Source organism: Ambystoma mexicanum, chromosome 12 (assembly GCF_040938575.1).
Source record: "Ambystoma mexicanum isolate Mex_15411 chromosome 12, UKY_AmexF1_1, whole genome shotgun sequence".
Taxonomy (NCBI): Eukaryota; Metazoa; Chordata; class Amphibia; order Caudata; family Ambystomatidae; genus Ambystoma; species Ambystoma mexicanum.
In genome coordinates, this window is record NC_090936.1 from 417,340,708 (window position 1) to 417,366,293 (window position 25,586).

Genomic DNA, 25,586 nt, shown 5'->3' on the forward strand with positions numbered 1-25,586 from the left:
AACCTCTAAAAAATTAATAGCCACAGATGTATCAGTGAAAAATGCACATTGCCTGACACATCTCGCACTTTGCCCGACAAGAGGACAGTTCCGAGGCAGAGCAGCATCCATAGCGCCGACGAATAAAGCGGCCTCTCCTACAGAAGATAATTATGTACAAGATTTAAAGACAAGAGAGAAGCCAGAAACAAAGCATTAAATAATAAAATATGAACAGCCTGGAATAAATGGAGCAGGAATCAAGATTGAAGAAAAGAAGATGTTGCAATGCAAAGATAAGAATGGGAAGGAAATACGAGAATGCTGGGAAAGAGGTCAACTACAAATCAAAGAAACAGTGCTTACTCCTAGAGGATGGGCCAAAGGACTGGTTGTGTGCAAAGCAGCAGCATGAACCGGACAGTGGGAAGTGGTTGTGGTAAATGCAGAAAAATAATGCTGAAGGATGTACAAAGATGGGAAAGATTGACTCTAAGCATCTGGGCAAGAATCAATGCTATCAAGATGATGTTGTTGCCAAAGGTCCTGTATTTTATTCAATCACTTCCCCTTAAATTTACTAAAAGAGTTCTCCGGAGCATTGATAGGATTTTTATGGAGTTCCTATGGGGAAAAGGTAATGGCCAAATATTCCACGATTTATTTTGGTGCGTAGAGTTAAAGATGGGGGCTTTGGTTATCCGGTATTGGAGAATTATTGTAGGGGATTTTTATTTAAGAAGGCTTCTTATTACTTTGTGGAAGGGCGGGGATCAGCCCCATATTGGCTTTTAATGGAAAAGGAAATGCTGCATCCATTTTCCCTGGACTGTTTATATTCGTATGGGAGGTTGGCGAATCCTGGTACAAAACTGGAGACTCTAGTGATTTCTAAGTCATTGTTGGTTACTTGGATTCTGGGGTGTGGGCAATCCTTGTATTTGTATGATTCGGCCTCTATTTGGCTGAACCCGGGTTTAGAAATTAATAATAAAATGCTTAATTGGAGGGGTTGGGCTAACAGGGGCATTCTGAAAATAGGGGACGTATGGAGAGGGGGAGGATGGTTCAGTTTGAAGAATTAGCTAATCGTTATAGTCTGCATAATAGGGAGGCGGGTAGATATGGGCTTTTGGAGCGGTTGCTGATGGAAAGATTGCAAATGTTGAGCGGACCTTTGAGTGGTAGTCCTCAGATTTGTGAGATTTTTTTCTACGTCTCCTAGGACAGTTTCTACATATGTTAGGTTCATTGTCATGATCTCTGCTTCCAAAAGGTCAGGGTTTTCCCAACTCCCTTGGAAGCAGATCCATAACCCAGGTTCCGAGTGCCAACCAGTCCCAATGGGGACCTTTTGGACCCAGTCCTGGCGCCAGTGGCACCAGGCTCATAAATATGCCCAGTCCCAGCGCTGGAAGCGCCGGGTTCATAATGCTTGGGTGGACTTACGTGCAGCAGACCATGCTGCTTACTTGCCTGCCAGTTGAGCCTCTGATCCTCTTCTGTTTGGAACTACTTTTCCTGTTGGGTGGGGCTGGAGCCACTCCCTAGATGCAGAATACTGGAACTCTTCTGGAAGGCAGGAACTCTTTTCTTACCAGGAACTCTTTTCTTACTTAGGCGTGGCTGTGGAAGGAGACACCTAAGCACTACAGGAGGCTATTTAAACCACACCCGGTGGATGAATCTTGCTTTGCGTTATTCTGCATCCTCTGCAGCAGAACGCTCATCGTGTCTTCTGCATCTGATCCTGGGCCTAAGGAAAAAGGCTTACCATCCTGAATCCAGTCTTCAGCAACACCTATAAAGACAAGAAAGAACAGGTTAGCATTCCGGCATCTGAAAGGCAAAGGCTTACCTACTCTTCGTGCGCTCCGGAGGTCTTCACACTGTATTCCGGCATCTGAAAGACAAAAGCTTACCAACTCTTCGCACGCTCCGGAGGCCGTCGGCGCTGCATCCCGCATCTGAAAGACAAAACAAGGTGCGTTTAAAGACATTGGGGAACTTTAATACTCACGTGCCATTACTCCTTTCCACATCTAACCCAGTGGGTATCCCGGCACCCTGCAGCCGCTCCGAACTTGTACTTGCAAAATAAAAAGACAGTTAGAGCGCATTGTGAAGCTGGCAACAAGCGCTTACTTACGTGCTTCCAGGCGCTTCTATTCATCACACGGGCTCCATCTTCAAGGCACTTCAGCCCGTCATCCGCCATCGCCGGAACCCTGCAAAACAAGAGACATCATTATTAAAGACTTTAAAGACATTTGAGTTACTCGAAACTTACCGTTCGTGCAGTAAACGACGGACAGCAGTCCTCTGAAGTCAAGAGGCCTGCGCTACCTATCCGGTGAAGAAACTGGTTACAGCACCCTGCCCCGAGGCAGATGGAGAGCTCGGCATTCACTTACCTAAGACATCTTACTCTGCACGTCAGGCATACAGGGCACAGAGGTCCAGCCCAAAGAGCCAACCGGGTGCTGCACATCACCTTTGAAGATACGGTAGTCGCCCAGTCAAGACCGGCGCCTCTGCGGGAATCAGGTGAGCGTTACATTCATGCCTTTGCAGGACTGTATGAGGAATTCCTGGGATCAGTTACGAATGAAATGGGTGTCTGAATTGGCAACTGATCTTTCTGATGGCTTGTGGGATAATAGCTGGAGGGCTTCGGTGAGGGCCAAGGTTGATTTAAATCTGAGGTATATTCACCAACGTCTTTTAGGCCGTATTTATTGAATGCCAGTGAAAATGAAGGAGAGAGGCTTGGCTGATGTAGATCTGTGCTGGGGGTGTGGAGGCTCAAGAGGGACCTATCTACATATGCTCTGGGAGTGTAGTAGAGTGCTGGACTTTTGGAGAGAGGTTTTGGATTGCATTGATATGGTAACTAGTATAACACTGCCTCGTACTTTTCTGTCAGTGATTTTCCTTTCAACTGATAGTCGAAGTGTGGAGATGTGGGATTGTTTGGAATGGATTGATAGCACGTTGTTGATAGCCATAAAACAAATAATGAAGGTGTGGAAATCCAGGAAGAAGCCACATTGCGAGAACTGGGTGTCAGATATGCGGACGCTCTCTTGGTATGAGAAGACTCAGGCAATTCGACAACATCGGGAAACTGAGTACGAGGAGAGATGGGGGTCATTCAGTGATTTATTTGGATGAGGTGTAGGTTTTGGTTTATTTTGTGGATATTGAGGTTGGGGGGGGGGTTGGTAGGGGTATATGTTTTGTCCTGTTGTTGTTTTTTTGTGTTTTGTGTGGTCACGTCTTGCCATGAGATAGGTGGGTGGGGATGTTTTCGGATTTCCTTTTGAATAGCTGTTAATTTAGTAGTGATTTGCATTTTGTTGCACTGATGTATATGGAGTAATCTCTTGCTTGTTCCCATTCTGTTGTTACTCAGTTGTATTATTTTCTGTATAATTATTAAATAAAGTTGGGAAAAAAAAAAGAAAAATAATGCAAAGATCAATGGCCGAAGATTGCAAGGTTGTTGACATGGGTCAATGATGAGCGAGGAACATTGCACATACTGAAGAATGCGTCCTTATGTTTCAGAAATAATGGTAGAGTGAAAATTGGAGAGAATCGTCAGTGTGGCCTAGTTTTGATGTGCCAGGCATGAAGGAAGGAACAGCAGTCCTGATGGATCATTGTTGGGCATGTGGATCAAGTGCATACATAACGTTGCAACCAAAATGGGGAGGAGTTTGTTCATTGGTGCTGATAAGCATACCAGCCTTGGTGGTACCACACAGTTACCTGCAGATTACAGACTTTCTAAAAATGGACACACACCTGAGGACGAAAAGATCCTTCTAGCAAAACAGACAGAAGAGAGATAATTACTTCTCATCAAAATCAATAGAAGCCTTTAATGACATTCCAGATGAGCATAAGTTGTTCAGCAGAACAGCAGTGATATTCACAACAATATTGCTGCCAGGAATTCAGACTGCAGTGAATGGTAAATGGTTACAGATAACCAGATGAGAGCTGCTACAAACAATCAATACGACAATAAAAGGATTTAATGTCATAAGAGAAGAATTTAGGGCAATCAGGTTTATGGCCCTCCAGAACAGGTATGTCCTGGACTTGATCACAGCAATGGAAGGAGATCATATGAAGAGATGATAAAGGGGAATGAAAAGGAGAATGAAGAGAGGAATGTAGTCGAGGACTAAACCTGAGGGGGAATGTAGAGGAGCAAGCAGGTAGATGCATATACCTTAACTCCCGCCCCCTCACTGCCATCATACTGTAACAGCAGAAGAGCTGCATGTGGGACCCCATGTTTTGTTCCTATACCGCATTGAGTGTATAAGAGACATTATATAGTCATACAACCATACCGAATATATCCTCACGTTGAGAGAGTGATTGGATGTCTACACACACCATTAGATATTATGGAGCGCTGACTGAAATCTGACCAGGGCAGAGTGATGTCATGAAGAAGAGATACGAGAATATGCTGAAATGATATGAAAATACTTAAGAATGACGATGTAACTTTAGCGACAAGACAAACATGTACGAAATGATAAAGTAATCACGAATGTTAAAGGAAGATGAAGTAACTTGAGAATCAATAAGTGTAAATAAGCAGCAACGCAATAGAGATGAGACAAATATTAATTCGCTATAGAGGAATATATAGCATGGCTAGGATGGCCATGATTGGAAACTGGACGCTGGCTCTTGTGAAGATCCATTGTAACTACCTCAGAAACAGATCAGGGCCGAAGAGTCAGGAGATGCTGTTAAATGGCTTTGTGCGCAAACAAAGAGGAGTCTATGTTGGCCTAGGATCAACGATGCTATTTCAAGAAATAACTGAAGAGTTCAAAGGGAGGTAGACAGATAACGTCATGAGCATGAGACACATATCTCTTAGATTAACGAAGATGAAAACATATGCAAGAGCCAAGCATTGGATAATTAACAGTGAATAAGGCTCATACAATATGGAGTGACCATGTCTCTACAGGCCAATGCTGCAATAACACCCAGCTGAATTGAATCAAATAGCAGTAAAAAGGGGGTCAATATGGACAAATTTGCAAGTCTCCTCAAACGTGATACAGAAGTCGAAAACAAGGGCTATTCATTAGACTGCGAAGATAAATGATGTTCTTATACTCCCTCAAATATCCTAGAACAGAGAGCAGCGCCAAGGTCAACTACAGATGGGAAACTTTGGCTTGCGGTGAAAATGATGAGAGATGATGGCCTAATTGGGAAAGTGGGGAGTAATCTGACGTGACTCAAGCACCTGGGTTTCGATTTCCTTACGTGCCGTTAGTGAGCCGAACGTCCAAGGTTGGGTGGAATGCCAACCATTAGTGGGTCTATGGGGCAACCTGCTATACAATGTTGCATAGACCAATCCACTGCCATTCTGCCTTCTATAATCAGTATTATACGTATTTAGAGGTCGTTCAAGGTGTGTCTTACAGATAAGAGACCGCCAATGAAGTACTGACATGTATACTTTCAATAAGTAGACATGTTCCCTTAACCAATCCCTCCCGCCAGTAGGTTTTATATTTTGCCACATAGGATGATGTCATAGATGATGCACATTGGGGTATAAGACCTCTGTGTAATCAAGTTTGTGTGTGTGTGCAAACATCAGTCCGATGTATGTCAGTATACCCTGCTTTATCTGGTCTGAGATCTATCATTGATAATTCCATCTAGCACAAAAGACGCTTCAAGGTGCTAGAACACAAGGGTGTTGCTCTGAGGCAGACAAGAATCCAGTAATCTGCATCAGGTACAGCAAGACAACAACCCGGGTGGCAGCAGTGTAGGCAGAAATCAGAATAAAGAGCAGGAGGGCTTCCAGGGTTAAGCTTGTCGCCATTATAAAGTAATGGATGTCCACAGTATCAGGTATGTTTGTGGTAAGTATTTATTTCCATAAAGGCCCTCCTGTCAAAGCTGGATCTCTCTCTGTCTGAACAGTACATGTTTCTTCATATATATACATTGGCATGGAACCTTTAGGAGGTTCTATGTCTCCTAGGAGATCTCATAACATGTTGATGTTGGTGTGGCACATGAATCGCAACAACAAACACATACAAATTTGAAAGTGGCATATGGCCATAACATGTTTATAAATTAGGTTAAACTGATATCATAACACGTTTATTTATTACAGTTCCTTCTTGATGTTTATGTCCTTATAAGGCATGCATAAACCAAAACATGTTTATTATTTATGGTTGCTTATGAACAGCTCTAAAAATGCTTTTATTACAACAGATGTTTATCTCCTCATAAGGTAAACATAATGATATATGTGTTGAAACTATAAATACAAGAACATGGATACGAACTTAAATATGTAACACTTTAATCAGGCACATGTATATAACAACCATCTTTCATCTGTAATCGTCTTGTCTCTGGCAGACAGCTAAGATCAGTTTTTGCTAATTTCCTCAAAATCCCCAAGTTTAAATACCACTGCTTCGGAGGCTAGACTTCTGCCACCAAAACTCTGGAAAAACCTCCCTTCACATTTGCGGGTCATGACGAAATATCTTGAATTGAGACGCCTTTTGAAGACCTTATTAATTAAAAGTGTAGCACTGCAGCATTGAGAAAATATGCATGGTTTCAGAGTGATGAGGAGGCACTGTGCAGACTGGAAACTCCTGGCCTAAAGCAGTGTCCATCTCACATATGTAACTTATTCCACATATTCTTAATTTAAGAACCCCTACACTGGTTTCTGTCACCTTATACTTATCAACTATTCATTCTAATGAATTGTCACATGATTTCCTTTAGGGAGGGGCCTAGAGTCAGTGCACCTCTGCTCATAATAGCTGGATCATATTATACTTCTGTGACCATGCCAACTCACCACAATAATCTTACCATATTTTTTTCTCAAAATCCGTCAGTATTGTGATGAAGTTTCCTACCAGACCTTGGGTAACAACAGTGTGATTATCCAAGGAGCCAGGTGCCACCCTTACTGGGCTCTTCCTGACCTGAAGTATGCATATAGGGATCCTATGCCAGGGCACTGGGCAGTCACAGGCATTCACATTTATGTATAGGCTGCACTCTAATCCTGTTAGACCACAATAAAGCTGTTATTGTGGTGGCACCCTAGGCCATACCACACCCTCATGTCAGATCCAGGCACATGGGATTGGAAGTACAGACTTAGAGAAAGACTGGAACCAGGCCAGTAAGAACCTCTGCAGCCCTAAGAGAAGGCTGAAGTCCTTGCCTGGCAAAAACATACTCCCTGGTTCTAAATAAAGCTGAAGCTCTGCCCGATAGGAAAGGCCAAGACACTTACCTGAAAGAAGTCAAGAGACTCTAGCACTAGAAAAATTGGAGGCACTGGCCCGAGAGCAGGCTTCAGCCTTGGAAGTAGGGGCCAAAGTCTTGACTCTCAAGAATGCTGAAGCCCTGATCGAAAGAAAAGGGCAGAAACCCTCACTTTCTTTCTGCTAAATTACTCTTGCAAATTCTTGTGTTTTCCAAGTTAAATTACTGTTGCTCGTGCTATGGTCTACCTTATTTTGCTATATTTCCTCTGTTACATTCTTTATTGTGCAGTTCGTATTCTTCTTTAAACTACTCTTACTCCGTTTCTCCTTATGTAGCCCTGCCACAGTGGCTTCCTATTCCTGCAGAAATCTAATTGAATAGTTTTGTATGTATTGTTTTCAGATCTGTTCATGCTTTTGCACCTTGTTACCTTTGTGACCTGTTTTTTTTATACCTGCCCACTTGTCTTCTAATTTACGTCCTCGTGACCCTTCCCATTTTCACTCTTGTCGATTATTGGCTCCAAAGCCATACAATTCCTTACCTTTCCACGTGCATTCCTCTCCTTCTCTTTCTTTATGAAATAAACGGCCTAAAGAATATTTATCGTAGGCATTGTTCCTTTAATTCTCAGTAATTGATAGTGAAAAGGTATCAAATCAAACATGCATTCTAACCTCTATATGTACATATACCCAAGCGTCACCACCATAAACAACCTAGAATAATGCTGAAGCACAGTCTGCACCCATCAACACTGCTATTTACTTGTACTAATTTAATTATTTTCGCAATATTTGAATTGCATCTATGTTTATGTTTGTAAAGTGATTTGGATAAAGGTGCTATTTAAGTACTATCAATAAATACTATGAATAAATAGATGAGTACCATCTGTCAAATATCAAAAGAACCCTCAGTAGATAAAAGCCTGCTTGATAGGAGACACACACACAGTGAATGTGCGAGACTCCAAACACCTAAACAGAAATCTGCCATCCCTGTTTGAGAGAAAAAAAATGTAAAAGTGCAATGATCCCCCTGTAAGCACTCTAGAAATGACACCCAACCCTGCCTAACCAAACACTCCCCAATGGCCAAAGTGCATGTCAGCAAAATAGGAGGGTCCTTTGAAACTAAGACAATGCCATTAGAGATCCGGGTGGGAGAACAGACTACCCACTTCCAAAGGGCTGGTACAAAACCAAGATGGAGTCTAGATTTAATCTAATCTCAGATCCAACCCTCATGACTACATACACATTACCCAATCAGAAACCAACCAATCTACATTGCAATGTTGCAGACTATCCCCCTAGATCCCACAAAAAGGGAAGAAAACACCCTTTGAAGTCCAGCAAGCCTAGGCAGTGGAGTTCAGTTGTAGAAAGAGCGGGCACGAGGAGAATAGCAGTCATGGAGAACTGGAGTGAGACAGAGTCCCATGGTGGACATTTGGAAGGAGATACTGGTGTGTGGTGGGCTGTGAGAAGTAGGAAGGCTGGAAGAGGGAGATGTTGGGAGTGAGGAGAGAGACTTATGTAGTAAATGTGGCAAACTAGTTTGGGGAAATAAGGGAGAGTCTTGTTAGAGGCAGCAAGGAGGAGAATGCTAAGTTGGAATTGAAGGTATGGGATACTATAATGGTGAAGGAGAATGGGGTTACCAGCTTGGAGAAGGAAAAAGGGGTTACCACTTTGGAGAATTTGAAGAGGGATAACAACTTAGAAAAGAAGAAAGTAAGAGTTAGAGGAGAATGTGGTCTGCTATTTGAAGTGACAGAGCCATTAGAGAGAAGGAGACGTGTTTTCATGGCGAGAGGAAGAGTTATTGGAAGAGGAAAAAGAGTTTTCCTCTGGACAGAGAAAGGGTTTTTGGAACGGATGACGACTGTTGCCATTTAGTGGGCCAATTAATCATTGTTGGAACAGCAGAATTACCAGTTGGAGCGTGAGTTTTCAAAGGAGAAGGGTTACCTGTGGAAGATATTGGGGGAGGGGAGGAGGGCCTGGCTTGGGGCTGAGAAACTACGAGTAGAGATAGTGTAAGCATACTATAAGATGGAGGTAGCAATAGTAGCCAACCACTTAGCTAGAGACCATATGGAGGTTTCTGCTAACCAGGTTAGTCCATAGGAGAATGGAAGTTCTAGATGGCATGGTCATGCCGGGGAGGAGAAAGCTTACCCTAAGTGTAGTCTGGGCAGAGGAGGGCCCAAGAGAGAATCTCAGGGGTAGATCGTAATGTAAGAAAAGAGTAAGGCCCATTTCTCGAACAAACCCAACCAGGGACCAGACTAACCCACAAGCATAACCTTATACCCGGTCTGGTGAGGAACTCCCACCACTATACCAGAAGTGAAAACCAGAGAAACAACGTTGGATGCAATGGACAAGAAGACCCAGGAAATACCTATCTTCACAGGAGGCTTGGCCCATGGCCTGGGAAATCCTTTAGCCCACGGAGGGAGTACATTTTTGCTGGAAACCCAAAAAGGGAAGGAGGACCTGGTGGACACTTCTTTAATTTGGGAAACTGGAAGATTTGTGGCGACATTTAATTTCACACTGGTCACCAGAGTTGGTTTGCGTTCTACCTGGGGACTTAGAATTTTCCTTGTTAACCAACTCTTTGTTTTGTTTAATTTTAGGAACACTAACGTGTCTGAGAACCCCTTTTGAGGAAGAGGGAAGTCCCTTTTCATTTGAATCATTCCATCAGAACTACACTGGTCCTTCCCACACGCAATATCTTACCATATTGTATTAGGTTTGCTATTATCCCATGTATTTTTTGGAACATGTGTTTAATAAATACCCATGGAAATATACTTTGGTATCTGGATCTCAGTTTTGGGAACACAGTGACAGGGAAGAGTTCTCTCGGGCTGTCACACTACATACAGAGTTTCCGATACACACTGTATACTAAATCCTGCTAGTACGCCTACTACCTCACTATCCAAAGCAGAGGCATGAAAAGCTGTCCTTGCCTGACTGCAACCCTTCTTTCTGGACCACGCATACGGGTTGCTAACAGTGCCGGTGCTCCTGTGTCCCCACTCCCATAGAGTCCCATAGGACTCATGGGAATGGATGTACCAGCGCCTGACTTCCCAGCTGCCCGACTTGTAATGGCCCGGTGGCACTGGGAAGTCAGGTGCCAGTAAATTACTGGCAGGGTTTACCGCCGGACCCATAATGAGGCCCTAAGTGTTTGTCGGTATCCATTTTGTACGTTTTCTTATTTAAACTTTTTTTATTAGAGAATACAAACAAACAAAGTCCAGATATGACAGTTCGGATGCATAATAAGCACATTTGACAGAGCATTAATATCGGTGCACACGTATCCTAACTTAATCACCCCCCCTACGTTCCCCCATCTCTAAAGAGAAAACCTCCCCCCTCCCTCTTAACAAAAAAATAAGCAAACAATTATAATACCATTTTTGCGGAAATGTTGTAGGAGCACTTAAACATCATACATCTCAACCAGGTATCATTCCCAAGATTGGCTTTGACTGAGTCTGTTAACATCAGGAAAAACAGATTATAGGACACAACCTGCAGGAGTATCCATTTTGATAGTCATTCTAGAAAATTGCACTAATGTCCAGCACATGATCTATAGCTGAGAGATACAAACATGTCACCTTATGGCACGACTTTACAAAGAAATACTCAGCTACACGCCTTATTTGTATTACCGCAGTAACTACGATCCAATGTCAATGATGCAACGGAATACAAACCGATAGAATTGTGATATTGCATAACCAGTGCATTGTAGAAACTGTTGTAGATTTCCACTAGTTTCTGCATTGACATAGCTGAACGCAATATCCTCACAGGTTATTTTCATTTCATGTATCCCTTTGAGATTACTAGGATTGGCCTCTGAACCTTGTTGACCAAAGCTAAATGCATTTTCTAGGACAAGTCTTGTCCAAAATAAAAACTAGATTCATTTTGGTGACCTTTCAACAATCACATTTAAACTGTTAAACTCTTGTACTATAGGGCTAATGTAATGACTGACTTTGTCACAATCATATTGACTGTCTTTGAAAGAACTTGCATTGTGCTGCTTCTGAAGTGGTTTGAAGAGACTGCCATGCAGCTCTGTACAAAACCTTTAAATAACCATTTATTATAATGTTCTCTACTGTGGTGGACTAAAGCTTTATCTCCATCTCATATCTCCCTCTATGGTCAAGCCAACTTAGTAATTCTCTCAACATAAAAGTACCTCACCTACAGAAGTACTGTACGCATACAGATTGTTTAAAAAACACAAATGTAAAGATGGCTTATTCATGCTCATTTTTCATTTACCTCAGAAAACCTTTTCCGAACCAGAAATACTAGTTAAATATTTTGACTTTAATTGGGATACTTATTTATTATTTTTGTTCAGAAAACTCTCTTGTAGTGTCTATAGAGTTAGTACTCATATGTGCTCCAGAAAACTATACATAATAGTACAATATAAATGGGAGCTGCATCCTGTTCAATTGAGTATGTAGGTCTATAAATGTCTCAATAAGTGTTATCTTGGTCTACCGTCCCACACGTCATTTGCATTACACCTTCGGTTATACAGTGTTCGTTTACTCCTTTGTCCTTTCATTCTGAACATATAAAGTCTTTATTGACAACGCAAGCCCTGGGATTGGGTACCTCCATGTGAAATTTTGTAGCAGGACATCGGCTGAGTTACTGTTGAAAAGTATAGACTATCTTTCATAGTTCTGCACAGTTTTTTTAATTGTTTTTTTTCCAGACATCATCAATGCTGAAAACCTTCCCACTTGAAACACTTGTGTATAGGCGTGTTACAAATGCCATATCATATCATATCACCATGGATATCTGGTTGGTCTCAGTCTTCAGAATGTCCTTATTGACCAGAACCACCTTAACTATTTTTTCGTTTGGGATATTATGTGCCGCATGCGATATCTATAAGCAGAAACTATTGCATTGGAGTACAGAAATGGAGGAAAGTCATATGAGGACGGACACAGAGTCAGTATGTGTTGCGGTTCCATGTAATAATCTCCCGCAAAAATGTCTCCTGAAAAAAAAAGTCTCTGTTTTTTGCAGAGGCATTTTTACATTGAACATGCGGGGGACACCCTTGCGACCCCCAATTCTTTTTTACAAGGTGTGCAGAGGACATCCCTGTAACCCGTCCACATATATAATGTTGCCAATGGCTTTTCCCAGAGACATTATGGATGGGGACATTATGCAACGGGTCATTATTACCTGATGCCTGTGTTGTTTGGTTATGTGCCCACCCATTGCCATGCTAATTCCTATGGCCATTCCCACCCATTCCTACCTCTGCCTGTCCGAATCACCTCCTCCTGGGAACTTGAGCTTGCTTTAAATCAAGCTTTACCACCAGGCTTTGCATTCAAAGTGCCTGCCAGTGTTTGTTCAAAGCAGTCTTCTGAGAGTTAATGACTTAATTGGAGTTGCAAAACACACTACTGGTGTAATCAAAATGTCTTACCAGGCCTCCTTTCAGACACTCCATATATAACCACTCTGCATGTCCTTCAATGAAGCCCTATTAAAAGCATGCATTGGGAAAGCCACTGAAGTCCTGTTTAAAACAAGCATTGGCAAAGCCAACATTTTTGTCTTGTGCATACGTTTTAACTTTTTGCCAGGCACTGCTATTAGATGCCAAGGTACACGTACCATTGTGTGCCTCCTACCAACAATGGGTAGTTAATATAACTTAAGCTGTGCCTCGCAAGTGCCTTTCCCATGCCTACACAAAAACCTAAACTGTTGGCATTGCCAATGCTTGTTTTTTATTCAGATACTGTGGCTTATTGAATGGCTGGGAAGTTGTTACCATCTGTACCACTTCATCACAACGAGCAGTATCAATTTCACAGAACATAGGTAGGAATGATATGTTCAATGTTGCTAATGTGACTGTTCTCTGCCAGCATATGAACAAAGTCGAAAAAGGGGAGTAAACCTTTCTGCTTGAGAGCAAGAGTGATATGGGGACGGATGAAAAGTTCAACCATTTTGTAAGCCTTCAGTAAACCTGGTACTCCTCCTTTGCTCGGTCGAATCCCCTTTTAGTTTCAAGCCGTAGAAAAAAGACCAGTTACATAGATAACCTCCAGGCCAAACACATGAAGTAAAGGCTGATAAACAACTGTGGAAAGGCCGCTGGGCCACATATTCTTGTAAGCAAAGCCCCATGAGTACCCCACGGTAGTTGTGGTTATTCAGTGAATGCCACTAATGCCATAAAAGCTCTTCTGCACTCCACGCCCATGATCCGGGAGTACTCTTTTGCCCACACCAACAGCACACAAGGTCTCGCATCGGTCCAATATTCGCACCAAAGCTCAGCGCCGAGTGAAAACTGAACTGAAGCTGTCAACAGCACACCACTTTCACACTTTCCTATTCCCTCTTCACCCGACTAACCCATTCCCGTCTTCTTGTTTGCAGATCCGCCTGAGCACCTGGGGACCGATTCCGTTGATGACGGTGTGCGATACAAATACCTTTAACATTAACATGATTAAAAAGCTTGACTGGCTCATTCTTCCTTTTTTCCTGAATTGTACCACTCTTGATACCACTGAGCTGCTTTCTGGGATCATTCAATGTGTTTTTCATACATTTTGAAGGTGCTTCTGAATCCTTTGGGCTCTAGGTATATGCCACCATTTCTTTCAGTCCACAAAATTGTCAGGATTCCTTACCAGTTGAGTATCAAACAATGAAACAATGATAATGATAGTGTTGAATAGCATTTGGCTTGCCCTGCTTTAAGGAGTGGATTCAAGTTGAATGTTTGACTCTTTATATAGAGTGGTATCTATAAATGAATGACAAAAGGAATTATTGAATATATGATGTACTTAGATTGTGGTTATGCATTTCATGCAAACGATACACATTAAATTGCTACAATGTCTTATCACATAGATCTGCCAAATATTAGGATGCAAGCATTACTACAATACCAAAAATAGAATTTTCATTAATCAAATCTCTCAATCAGGATTCCTGCCAAGCTTTTTATTCCCAGGGGAAGGATTTGACTTGTTCAATGCAATGCTGGTAAAGTAACCACTTAACTGCAGAGGACATGGTCAGCCTTGTCATCCACAAGCACAAAATATTGGGTAGTACTTGAACATACATTTCCTTGTGGAACTTGGTTTAACTGTGGTCCTACAATGCGGTGGTGTTTTTTTTTTTTAAAGTGAAAACAACATAACATAAAAACGAATAGCATACCTTCAACTGTGCTCTCCGACATTTCTTCAATTGACCATTGCTGAGTGGGACAGTCTATGAGAAGTGCTTCTGGCTGCATTTTCAACTCCAGCACCCTCATTTTCTCTGTGCTATTTTCAGAAACTGAGATTTTGCTATTTTTCACCAAGCTGGGCTCAAATACTTTTTTTTCAATTTCATATTTTGTCTTTTTCATAACTATCTGAAAGTTGTCTTGATCACAAGGCAGATGGCACTTTCGTTTAACTGATGATGTGGGCTCTACCGTCAATCGACAGGTGTCAATATGATCTTTTTTACATTTCACATAATTTCTTAGAGGAAAGCAATTTTGTTTAGTTGTGTCTTTAGGTTCACTTCCTGTTTTGATCAATGTATCTATTGCTAAAGTCGTGCTTTCCATTGTGGCGCTTTGTTCCTCACTGCAATTTTGGTCCTCTAGGTATATGTTACTCTTAACAATTTCATTTTCGCTGAAACACATACATGAACATTTTGAATCAATCAAGTAACTCGATGGTAAGCAACTATTCAAACATTGTTTTTCTTTGGAAGATTGCTGATCAAGTCCTTTGCCTTCTTGCTCAACTAAACTGTTTTCATCCAAGTTTGTAGTAATAGGATTTCCTTTGCTTTGCGATTCAGTTGCAGCTTGTTCCATATTCTGACTGCATTGAATGCTCGTATCAAAGGCTGGCTGCACTAAAAACTGTGGAAACAATTTGCTAATTTCATCAGAATTCAGCATTGTAATTTTTATGTGCGTTACAGAATCTTCGTTTTCAGTATTATAACAGTCTGGTAAAGAAACATCGAAATTGCTTTCAGATTGCAACTTCCCCTGCTCTTCCGAATGATATTCCGCAGAGGCTTGATGTAAAAGGTCAACTCTCTGAAGATCACAAACTGTAGGCGATGATCTGGAAAACTCTTCAACTAGTTGGAACTTCACCTTATCATCTACAGAGACACTTTTTTCAAAATCTTGATGTATTTCATGTTCCTTTCCAGACCCTGAGGTTTCTGAAGAAATAGGGCATTCTTTGACAGGGTGGGGTGAGTGGTGTTTTGCCAAATCTCTCACAGTAATAACTTTCTGTTTGTTGTTATTTATTTTTGCTGGATTTTTATATCTAGTTCCTAATCCATCAGGGAATTCTCGTAGAAGATCTGAGAGTTGATTATATAGATAGTGTTCATGCAGCATCCCATCGTCACATTCGCTAACTTCACACATGCTGCCTGCTAAGAAAGGTCTCTGTTGGTCATAGTCCTTTTCATTACCAAAAGCACCGTCATCCTCTCTTTTATCACTTAATACCCCTATTGTATGTCTTTCCTCAACACTGTTATGAGAAGCAAACAATGCATGCTCTTCTGGGGCATTTGCTTCACTGAATAGGTACCCATTGTCTCTTTCACAAGCCTTACTTTTATGTGGTTTGGGATCACTTGCAATGTGGATAGAATCACCATCCTCTCTTTCACTACTAACCATCTGAAAGGATTTCTCCTCTTCAATGTATTTGTCCAATGTAAATGGTGCAAGGTCTTCTTGACTATTAACTGTACGGTCAGGAGTATCATATTGTCTTCCACAAGTTACTTCCTTAATTAAAATATTGTGGTCAAGTATTTTGTTTCCTGATTGAACAGTTTTTATTCCTTCGTCCAGTGGGTCTGACTGAATTGCCTCTGTTCCAGTTTCGGAACTAGTGACCGGGGCTTTGTTCTGTAGCTCTATAAGAATAGCATTTATGTTCTCAAGTGTGTTGATTATGCAGTGGTCATTTGTAGATGTGGGTTCTTCTTCCAAACATGATTTTGTTTTTGTTTCATAATCAAGGCACTGAATACCTACCAATGTTTGAGATTTTTCTTTTTCACTTCCATGTCTTCTTGATTCCAGTTCTAGCTTTCTGTCTGCAATTATAGTTTCTCCTCTTAACTCAGGTGCATGACGTTCCAGAAATGTGCATATATTGGGGATTTGTAACTGTTGGCCATGGGAATGGTCCACAAGAGATAGTGGATTACTTCCCAAAGTTAACTCTTGTCTAGCTGGTGCCCTGGTCTGCTGGTGAGAAGCAGTGTATTGATCCTTGGTAGGCTTACTGATTTCTCTATATATAGAAGGCTTCTTTTGTTTCACTGTCTTTTTGGATTGTTCAATTGCTGGCGGAGAGTGAGCGTTTGCTAGTTTTAAAATGTCTTTGGTTGAGTTTTCAGTTCCTTGTGTGTATGAACTACTTAAACTGCTTTGAGTACCATGATATGTTTCTTTTTTTAGAGGTACATATGCTTGGCTATTATTGGGAAATGCTAATGAATGTGCAGCCCTAACATGAGGTTCACTTTCTTTCCTCAATTCTGACCCTAAGTCTTTATGTCTGGACCCAGTGTTGATGCTTGAGGGAGTTATGGAGTGATGCGCTTCACAGACGCTACTTGTGACTTCATTTAGTGTACTCGTGGGCACTGTGTGTTTAGGTGTTTTTGGTAAATCTGAGCAGTTTGGATTACAGGTATTGTGGGATGGCATCTTTGGCTCTGGTTCCATGTACAAGTCAGACACCTGTTTTCTTGAGAAATCAATGACTGGGAAAGACGTTTCGGTGGAAACAGTTAAGGATTTCTGTCTTTGCATTTTATCTTGGCAGCTTCCTGCTTTCTGTAAAGCGGGTTCAGTAATATGCAATTCTGGGAAGCTAATAACAGGTGTATCAGTGGCCGTGCATGTATCTGGAGTAAGTAAATCAAGCAGGCTGCTTACGGCATCTGTGATCTTATCATTTGGTTGAGGGATGATATTCGGATTCAGTGGAAAATGGCAATTCTTCAAGTCCAGCAGTGTAAGCAATTTTCTTAGAATTCTACACTGGTTTCTTTCCTGGATGTGAGCAATATTGTTGCCTTTCTGAATGTAGTTAAGTATTGTCTCTCGCGTGAAGTCTACTATTTTATCGTCTTTAAATTCTGAAACGTTTTTGTTGTGTTCACCTGTTGTTTGGGTACAGCTAACAGCTGAAGAATTTGCCATCTTTGAATATAAAGATGCCTTCCCTGAGTGATTGATGCCATTATTAGAGTTTTTTAATTCATCTCCATAGCCCGCTTTAAAAGAGGAAGCATTATCCAGCTTTAGAAAGGCTTTCCCATCCTGTTGAATAATTTTAGAGGTGTATTGTCCCTGAATGTTGCCCAGGGAGGTTTGATCCACAGGGTAAACCCCATGTTTAGGCTTGTTTTTCACTGGCATGTTTTTCTGGTTGATCCCGCTATCCAAAGGTTCTGCAGAAGCATATGGAATATTGGTGGTTATAGGTGGCATTATTTGGGTAGAACCTTCTCCATAGATGTTAAGGAAGGAATTGGGAAGACTTTTTGGACCTTCTGCATTTGATAGTGATCCAGCTCCACTCCTATGTAAAGTTCTGAACAACTTCAATGTTTCTCTATAAAACCTTTTAAGGGTTAAGAAGTTTTCTTTGGCCTCAAACACACTTTTATAAAGTTCACGCAATTCTTGCTGCATTACCTCCGAGTTTCCTGTTACTGCGGAAAATTGTATAGTATTCAAATAGTAACCCAATGAGTATTTCCGATATGTAGGTAGAGTAGAAGGATCAGGGTCAGGCATATTTCCATGCACTGCAGAACTTCCCGGTGCCTGTGAACCTTGGTCAGCTTGTGTAGCAAACAGAGCACTTCTTTCTTCATCTTTACTAAATAGACTCTGTATTATGGCATTGCGGATTTGGTTTGAAATGGTTGAACCGTGTTCAGTAACATGCATGGATGTTTCTAGGTTTGAAGTACTGAACTCGTCTTCATATGACGGAACTGGGTTTGTCAAACCAAAAGTGTTATTAGAATTTAGAGCGGTTATGTCCATTTCAGGAATGTTGGCCTCTGGCTGATGTGAACCTATGACATGTTTACTCGGCATGTCCAACAGAGCACACGGCTGATTTTGTAAATTCAAGTTAGTATAAGTAAGTGGATGCTGTTTCTGAATCTGTCGTTGGCCCTGCATGTAGAGGGTTTCCTGCAATGTTTCTTGGATAAGCCCATGTGGTTGCTGCTGGACTATTTGTTGCTTTTCCATTAACTGATGGGGTTGTTCTTGATTGAGAAATTGGTGCTGTATTAAATGTTGGAGCTGCACAGATCGCGAATGCATTTCTTTAATGATGTGTTCTTGATGTTGCTCTTGTTCCTGGTGATCACCTGGCTGTGTAATTTGTATATGTGGCTGAGTGTGCATTGGTTGGTTTGCTTGCTGTTGGCCTTGTATGAATAGTGTGTGCTGCATTGACTGTTTAAGTGGGATTGATTGCTGTTGTTGCACTGATTGCTGGATATCATTTGGTTGCTGGCCTTGCACAATCAAACAACGCAGAGGGGACAACTGTTGGCAATGCCAGCGAGGTCCGTGTGGCAATGCTTTTATGTTAGCTAGTGGTTGCAGGTGACATACAGGCTGTTGCATTTGCATCAGTGGCTGCACTCTGGCAGACTGCTTGGATTGTGCTGGTCGGTGTCTCTGTGCAGATTGTTTGTAATCCAGCAGTTGTTGCAGCTGTTTGCATGTAACCGGTTGCGGATGTTGCACAGGTTGTTGAGTGTACCCTAATGGTTGGGATTGTGCAGGAAGGCTATGCATTGGTTGCCTTGCCAACGCAGAGTGGGATTCGAGAGGATGCTGTTTCTGCATGTTTACACTTGTTTGAAAGCTTCAATGTGATGGTAGCTGTGACTGAAATTGTGAATGATTTTTTTGAATTGAGATGTCTTTATCCATTACTGACTGATTTGCATCCTATTTTCCATGTCTGAATTTGGCTGCAAACTTAAATGTTTTTTTTATATTATCTGAGAAAGAGGATAGGACATAACACAGGAAATTTGCAGTTGTGTGCTGTAAATATGCCTCTCTTCTATCATTTTGCCTGTGTTTTTGGTTGAATGGTTAAGATTTAGAAGATCTTAGAAGTCAGAATGATTTGTGTAGCAGTGGTTAGCCATCCGTTTTGCTGGCTGGGGATTCGCAACAATGGGACTATGCAGGTCGCTTATTCTGCACGGTTACACTGCCATTAAGAGATAGCAACGCAGACACATCCCATGTGAGAAACACATTCATTCTTGTGCCTGGCGACTGCTTTAAAAACTGTCCTCTGATCCAGAGCTCTCCAACATGCCTTGATTGGGATCTTTATAATTGGTTGCAGAATACATTTGAAATCTTAAGCCATCTGCAGTCATACAAAGGGTGGGGGTACAAGTGGTGTCTGCACAGTTACCTTTGTTGGGTATTCATGCTGCATTAGTGACACTGATGGGGTTTTCAGATAATTGAAGTAAACAATGCCATCTAGTTTTCTGTAGAATGTATGTGCGTGGTTGGACAAACATATAAATGGCAAGTTGCTTTGTGAACATGGACATAACATGAGAATCTACTCTCATCCACATTAAGGTGCGTGGCTAGTGATGTGGTATGCTTCTGTACCCAGCTCCATCTTTACATTCCTTGGATTGAATGATAAGAAACCTGCAATGACAATATACAGAGCAGTAAGTGGAATATTGCATTCGGAGCTCAACCAATACATTACGACACACATGCATTGGGAAGTACAGAAAATAGCAGACTTCAGACTTTATTCAATAATTCTGATTGGATTTCTGACAAACATTTATACTTGCTGACATTTAGGGCCCAATTTTGATCAGACCCAGGCGTGCATCGGGAGTGACAGGGCAGGGGGTTTGAAGAAGGGCCCAGTCTGTGCATCAAGGAATTTGTAACCCACTAATGCTGCTCTGACAGCAGTATAGTGAACCTGTGTGGGCCCTCTAAGACGAGGTGGCACTCATATGGGATGGATGGGGATGCAGAAGTTACTCAAACATCAATGAAAAGATCGACCCAGGAAGTTGGCAAAAGGTAAGCTGTTTTATTAACAATTATCTAAAACGGGCAGTACAACGGCCATCAACGGACGTCTCATAGCAATGTCTCTCCGAAAAACATAAAAGACACACTTATATAGTAAAACTTTGTCATCACTGACGTCACACTACTTGGCAAACTGTAAAACTGAAACTGGATTGTGGTTAGTCTATGTGAAACATCTACATATACTTTCTACAGGGTGTGGGTTGTGATTGGGTCTCTATCATCAGGTGGGCAACTAAGCTCTCCTCTAGTGGAAGTAATCTTCATCGTCATAAAATACACAACGATTTATTGGTTCACAAACTATAGGGCTCTTTGATACGTGGCCCTCTACAATTGGTTGCCACTCTTGTACCCCTTCTGGAATAATCCACTTGCTAGCAGCATGCAAGCTGGTACCCCAGGTGTTGGTGGGTTGGGCTTGACCATGCTGCCAGTCTAGTAAAATGGATACCTCTACTTTGGGACCGCAAACGTATTTTGATGGCCGTGGGCCAACCGTCTCATGCACGATATGACAGAATATAGGTTTTCGAGTTTGCCAATGAACGGCCATTTTGATGTAACAAGAATCGCCATTTTGTTTTCTAACCATTGCTCATTGCTTTCTGTTCTTATTGCTTCGCAGTACATTTTCCGCTTACACTGCTCGACTGTAAAACATTGTTGTCTGCACGTAGAAGGACAAGGCCGCAGGGCCGCGGGGATAACAAGAGTTTGTTGAAACACAACGTAGGCAGCGCCAGGAAGAATGCCCGGCTCCCTCCCGAATGTAGCCTTGAAGCACAGCTGCAGGGCATTTAATCATTTCGCAGCTGCCAGCCAGTCTCGTTATATGGTAGAATATGTTAGTATAAAGCAGCTAAAGGCTTGAATTATGCTCTTCTTATGGCCCCCCTTTGCTGAGCGCCGTTAGAGCGTGTCGGCTCCCAGGACACGAATAGCACCTCATAGATAGCAAGGTCTGGAATGTAACTCTCCCCCCCCCCGTATGTAGCTCGCTTCCAAGAACAGAAGCGCTGTGTTCTGTTCAACAACTGAAAGATGCCTCCGCACTCACAAATTGCAAATTGTTACTAGAATAGATGTTTGAAGGTGTCATAGTTGTCGAAAATGTCCATCATCACACCAAGTTCAAAGAAACCCAATAAAGGGGGGTGTTAAACATGTCATAGCTGATTGTTTGATATGCATTTTGTATATATGTAACTGATGTACGTAATTCACTCTCTTGCGTCCCTCGAGGTCTAGATACACGTCGCGGGGCGTGAGACCGAGTTGGCCAACGGAGACTTTGGCTTTGCAATAAACCCTAGCTTTGGGAATACAACTTCGTGTCTGGCGTATCTATTGTGTGTGGTGACTCGCCTTGTTTCCATAGACGTAAGGGACCCCTAGGGGCCCCTTTCAAGATGGCGCCCGAATAGGGACCCTCCCCCACTTGTTCCATTGCATAACATTGTAATTGAGTAAGGCGAAGGACGGGACGATCGAGCCGGGATCAAGAGGTGTTCGGGGCGCCCTGTAGAAGTGATGAGACTCCTTTGCAGATCTGCAAACATCTGATCCCTGATCGACGTGCCTGGCTAGAGAACAAGGAGGCGAGGGTCCCGAAATGAGGCGGAAGCCAAGAAACGCAGACACAACGTCATTTGGTGCGTCAGTATACGGACGACTTGATTTATCAGGTGAGTCATTCCCCGATTCAAAGTGATCCTGATATTGGTTGAGAGTTGACTTTGCAAAATCAAACGCCTTAGGTAAGGTTGATTAACCAGGGGGAAGGTTGAAACATGCCTGGGGTATTGTCCACCCTAGCAGGGTTTTTCCGCTGTGGTAGACAATCTTTGGAAGATGGCCAAATTGTACCACCTGGGGGAACGCCAGCATATGAGATGTATGTGAAGTATGGAGTGGGTGCGATAATATTCTGTGAAACTTGGCATAGGCAAACCAGAAAGCAACAAGACCATCAGTGGCCGATTAATGGTAGTTTTGAGATAGCGAGAATAGATAACTTGGAAAGGGTGTTGATAAGAAAGAAAGTGCGTCCTGCAGCATTTGAGATTATTAAAGACTGGAGAAGGGAAGCAATGCTCCGATTTAAAAGTAGAGCGAAGCATGCGCGCAGGCATAAATTGAAAGGTGAAGTGGCGGAAGAGAAAGAAGAGGAGGAGTGGACTGAGAGTCTAAGAAGGGCAGGTAGGCGTGACCAGTTGAATATAGAAAAAATATATCCACAAGGAGAATTACACATAGCAGATGAATTGATAGAAAACATATTGACCCATACAAAACAAGGCCCAAGATCAGAAGTGAGGCCAGACACGTCAGTAGCTATTGGCCAAACCCCACCCGTAGCCCAAGCCCTCCCACAGACCGCGCACGTAAGACTTCCTATTAGCCAACCAGGCCCACAACAGACACTCCCTGTTCCCATTGTCCCATCCGCACCTCCCGCCTCAGACACAGACTCGGTACCGTCCGTTCCTCCCAGGGTTGAAGTTGAAACCACGGGGGCAAGAGGCAGGACTGTACAACGGGGATGCACAAGGGTAACTTGCAGCGCGATCAGCAAAGAAAGGAAGGTGGAATTGCAGCAACAGGCAGAGATGTATATAGACGGGAATGATGGGACAGCAGCATTGGCCTCGATGTATGACTTCCGAAGAAGCAACGAAAGACAGGTAGTGTTGGAATGCATGGGTGAGTATTTGGTGGAGAAATGGAAACAGTTAATTGGGAAATTACCACCGCAGCGATTGTTAGATTTGAATGCATTAGCACGCTGTAGGGAGTGGGATGAAGAAGAGAGAGAACATGTATATGAACTTTTTGAACTTAAAGATGAATTAGATAATGATTATGCCGAAATGTTTACTACACCTGGGTACAGGAATAAGGATATCGGGAGACATAGGAAGGAAACTGTAGAGCCGTACATACAACAACGACATTCAATGTGTTGGTACAGAGGAGCGACAAGTTAAAAGTATGTATACGAGAAGCATTTAGATGGATGTCGGATCCCAGTATCCCCACAATGGAGATACATGAGATATTTGATGAATATTCCATGCCCATGAAAAGAAAAGCACTGCAGTCGATGGCTGAACATTTATTAGACAAAGATATAAAAAAACGATAAGGCCAGCCCACCCGAAATAATGGCAGTATATAGAAGAGCACTAGAGCGAGGGACAGGAGAAACAGCCCTATCGCTAGATCTGGGAATATTGTTACACCTGAGAGAAGGGTGAGGGAGATTAAGTGGGGCATTTCCAATGAGAGAGGTTCCACCTACCTTTGTGCCCAAAGTAGAGGTTCCCGCAGCGGGCAATATAGCGGCGCATGTAACACCAGCCCATTATACCACCCAATATGTGCATGTCCCCTTTTCCAGACAGGAGGTGAACAACATAAAGAAGACGATTCCTGATATAAGAAAGAATCCTGCAGGGTTTTACATGGAAGTAGAGTCCTGCCTGCAATCATCCGTGCTTACCATGGGTGACATAGACCTAATATTCCCAGTGATCCTGCCAGCAGACATATGGAAACAAATAAGAAAGGTGGATGACGCAACGACCTTTGGCGCCACGTTGGCGGACTTGATAATAGAAGACAGGAATAAAGAGGTTGGAGGAACACCGGGACCGAACCTGGTAGCATTACCAGCACGTATAGTGCAGAAATTAAAAGAAATTGTCCCAGAGAAAAAAATTCAATGGGACAAATTGACTGCATGTCTACAAGGCAAGGATGAGTTAGCTACAGATTATTTTAACAGATTTGAAGAAGTATTCACAGACTTCAGTGGGCAGGATGTGGGCTCGGAAGCGGGAAAAAGGTTATTTGTTGACAAATATGTGAGGGGGTTAAAACATCCAATCCAGGATCTAATAATGACATCAGAGAGTGCATGGCAAGCAAAAACGCTGGGCGAAGTATTGCACACGGCCCAATATTATGAGCACAGAGTGACTGCGGCGAAAGAGGAGAAGGACAGGGTAAATTTGAAAACACGGGTACTACTGCAGCAAGTAGTAGGACACAATAGAGGGAGAGGGAACGCACAAGGAAGGAGTAATTTGAATATGCATAGGGGAACAGTGGGACCAAATCAGTGTGCGTATTGTAAGGAGGAAGGACATTGGCGAGCGCAATGTCCGCATCTGCAGAATAGAAATGGGTCTGGTCAGAGGAGACAGCATAGAGGACACCAAGAAGCGAATGGACCAAATAGGAATAGTATGCAGCAGCGCCACAATAACGGAGGTAATCAAAACCAAAGCCAAAACCAGAATGCCCCTAACCAGAGCCAGGGACAGCAAAACCAACAGTATGGAAACCAGAGTGGGGGAAATAGAGGAAAGAGTGGGAACGTTTTCGATACACAGCCAAACACGTATTACAGTTACAGCAATGATTACACATCGGACGATGTGTTATTTCCCCAATAGGACATCCCAGGATAGGATAGGGGTCGGAACCAGTGTCTATTCCCGTGAATCAGAGAGGACCCTACGTAGAAATGAGAGTCGGGAATGAGGAGCACCGCTTTCTTGTAGACACAGGAGCGCAGAAGTGTTCAATAGACCACCACTTGGTTCCGGATATACCACTGTCAGGGCAAAAGAATGTTTCCGTAGGGTTCTCAGGTACACCAGTCATAAACCCAGTGTCCAAACCAGTCCCAGTTACTATAGGACCATTTACTGAACATTGTCCTTTCGTTTTAACAGAAAATTGTGGGGAGAACCTGTTGGGATTAAATTTGTTGAAAAAATTAGGTTCCGTTATACATTGCACGGCAGACGGGGTGTTCCTAACGATTTGGCCACACGAAGCCCCTGTGTCAGAATTCATGTCCGAAACTTTACCAGGAGAACTAAGTAAAGTGCCAACCTGTATATGGGCAATGCATGACAACGATGTAGGATGCTTGAAAATAGAGCCAGTAAAGATCGTTTTGAAAGAAGGTGTACCCTACCGCGAATTCCCCAATACAGAATTTCGGCTGAAGGTGAGAAAGG

At 42.5% G+C, this 25,586-nt stretch overlaps 1 protein-coding gene across 1 annotated transcript; it reads right to left on the reverse strand.

The window, feature by feature from the left end:
- Positions 1–10,353: 10,353 nt before the first annotated feature.
- LOC138513588 (uncharacterized) lies at positions 10,354–20,108 on the reverse strand. The gene is made up of 2 exons (XM_069628565.1): positions 14,586–20,108; positions 10,354–14,160 (listed from the first exon to the last, which is right to left on the reverse strand). Exons 1-2 carry the CDS (start codon positions 19,300–19,302, stop codon positions 14,111–14,113), a joined length of 4,767 nt encoding a protein of 1,588 aa, XP_069484666.1. The 5' UTR covers positions 19,303–20,108; the 3' UTR covers positions 10,354–14,110.
- Between the last annotated feature and the right edge of the window lie 5,478 nt (positions 20,109–25,586).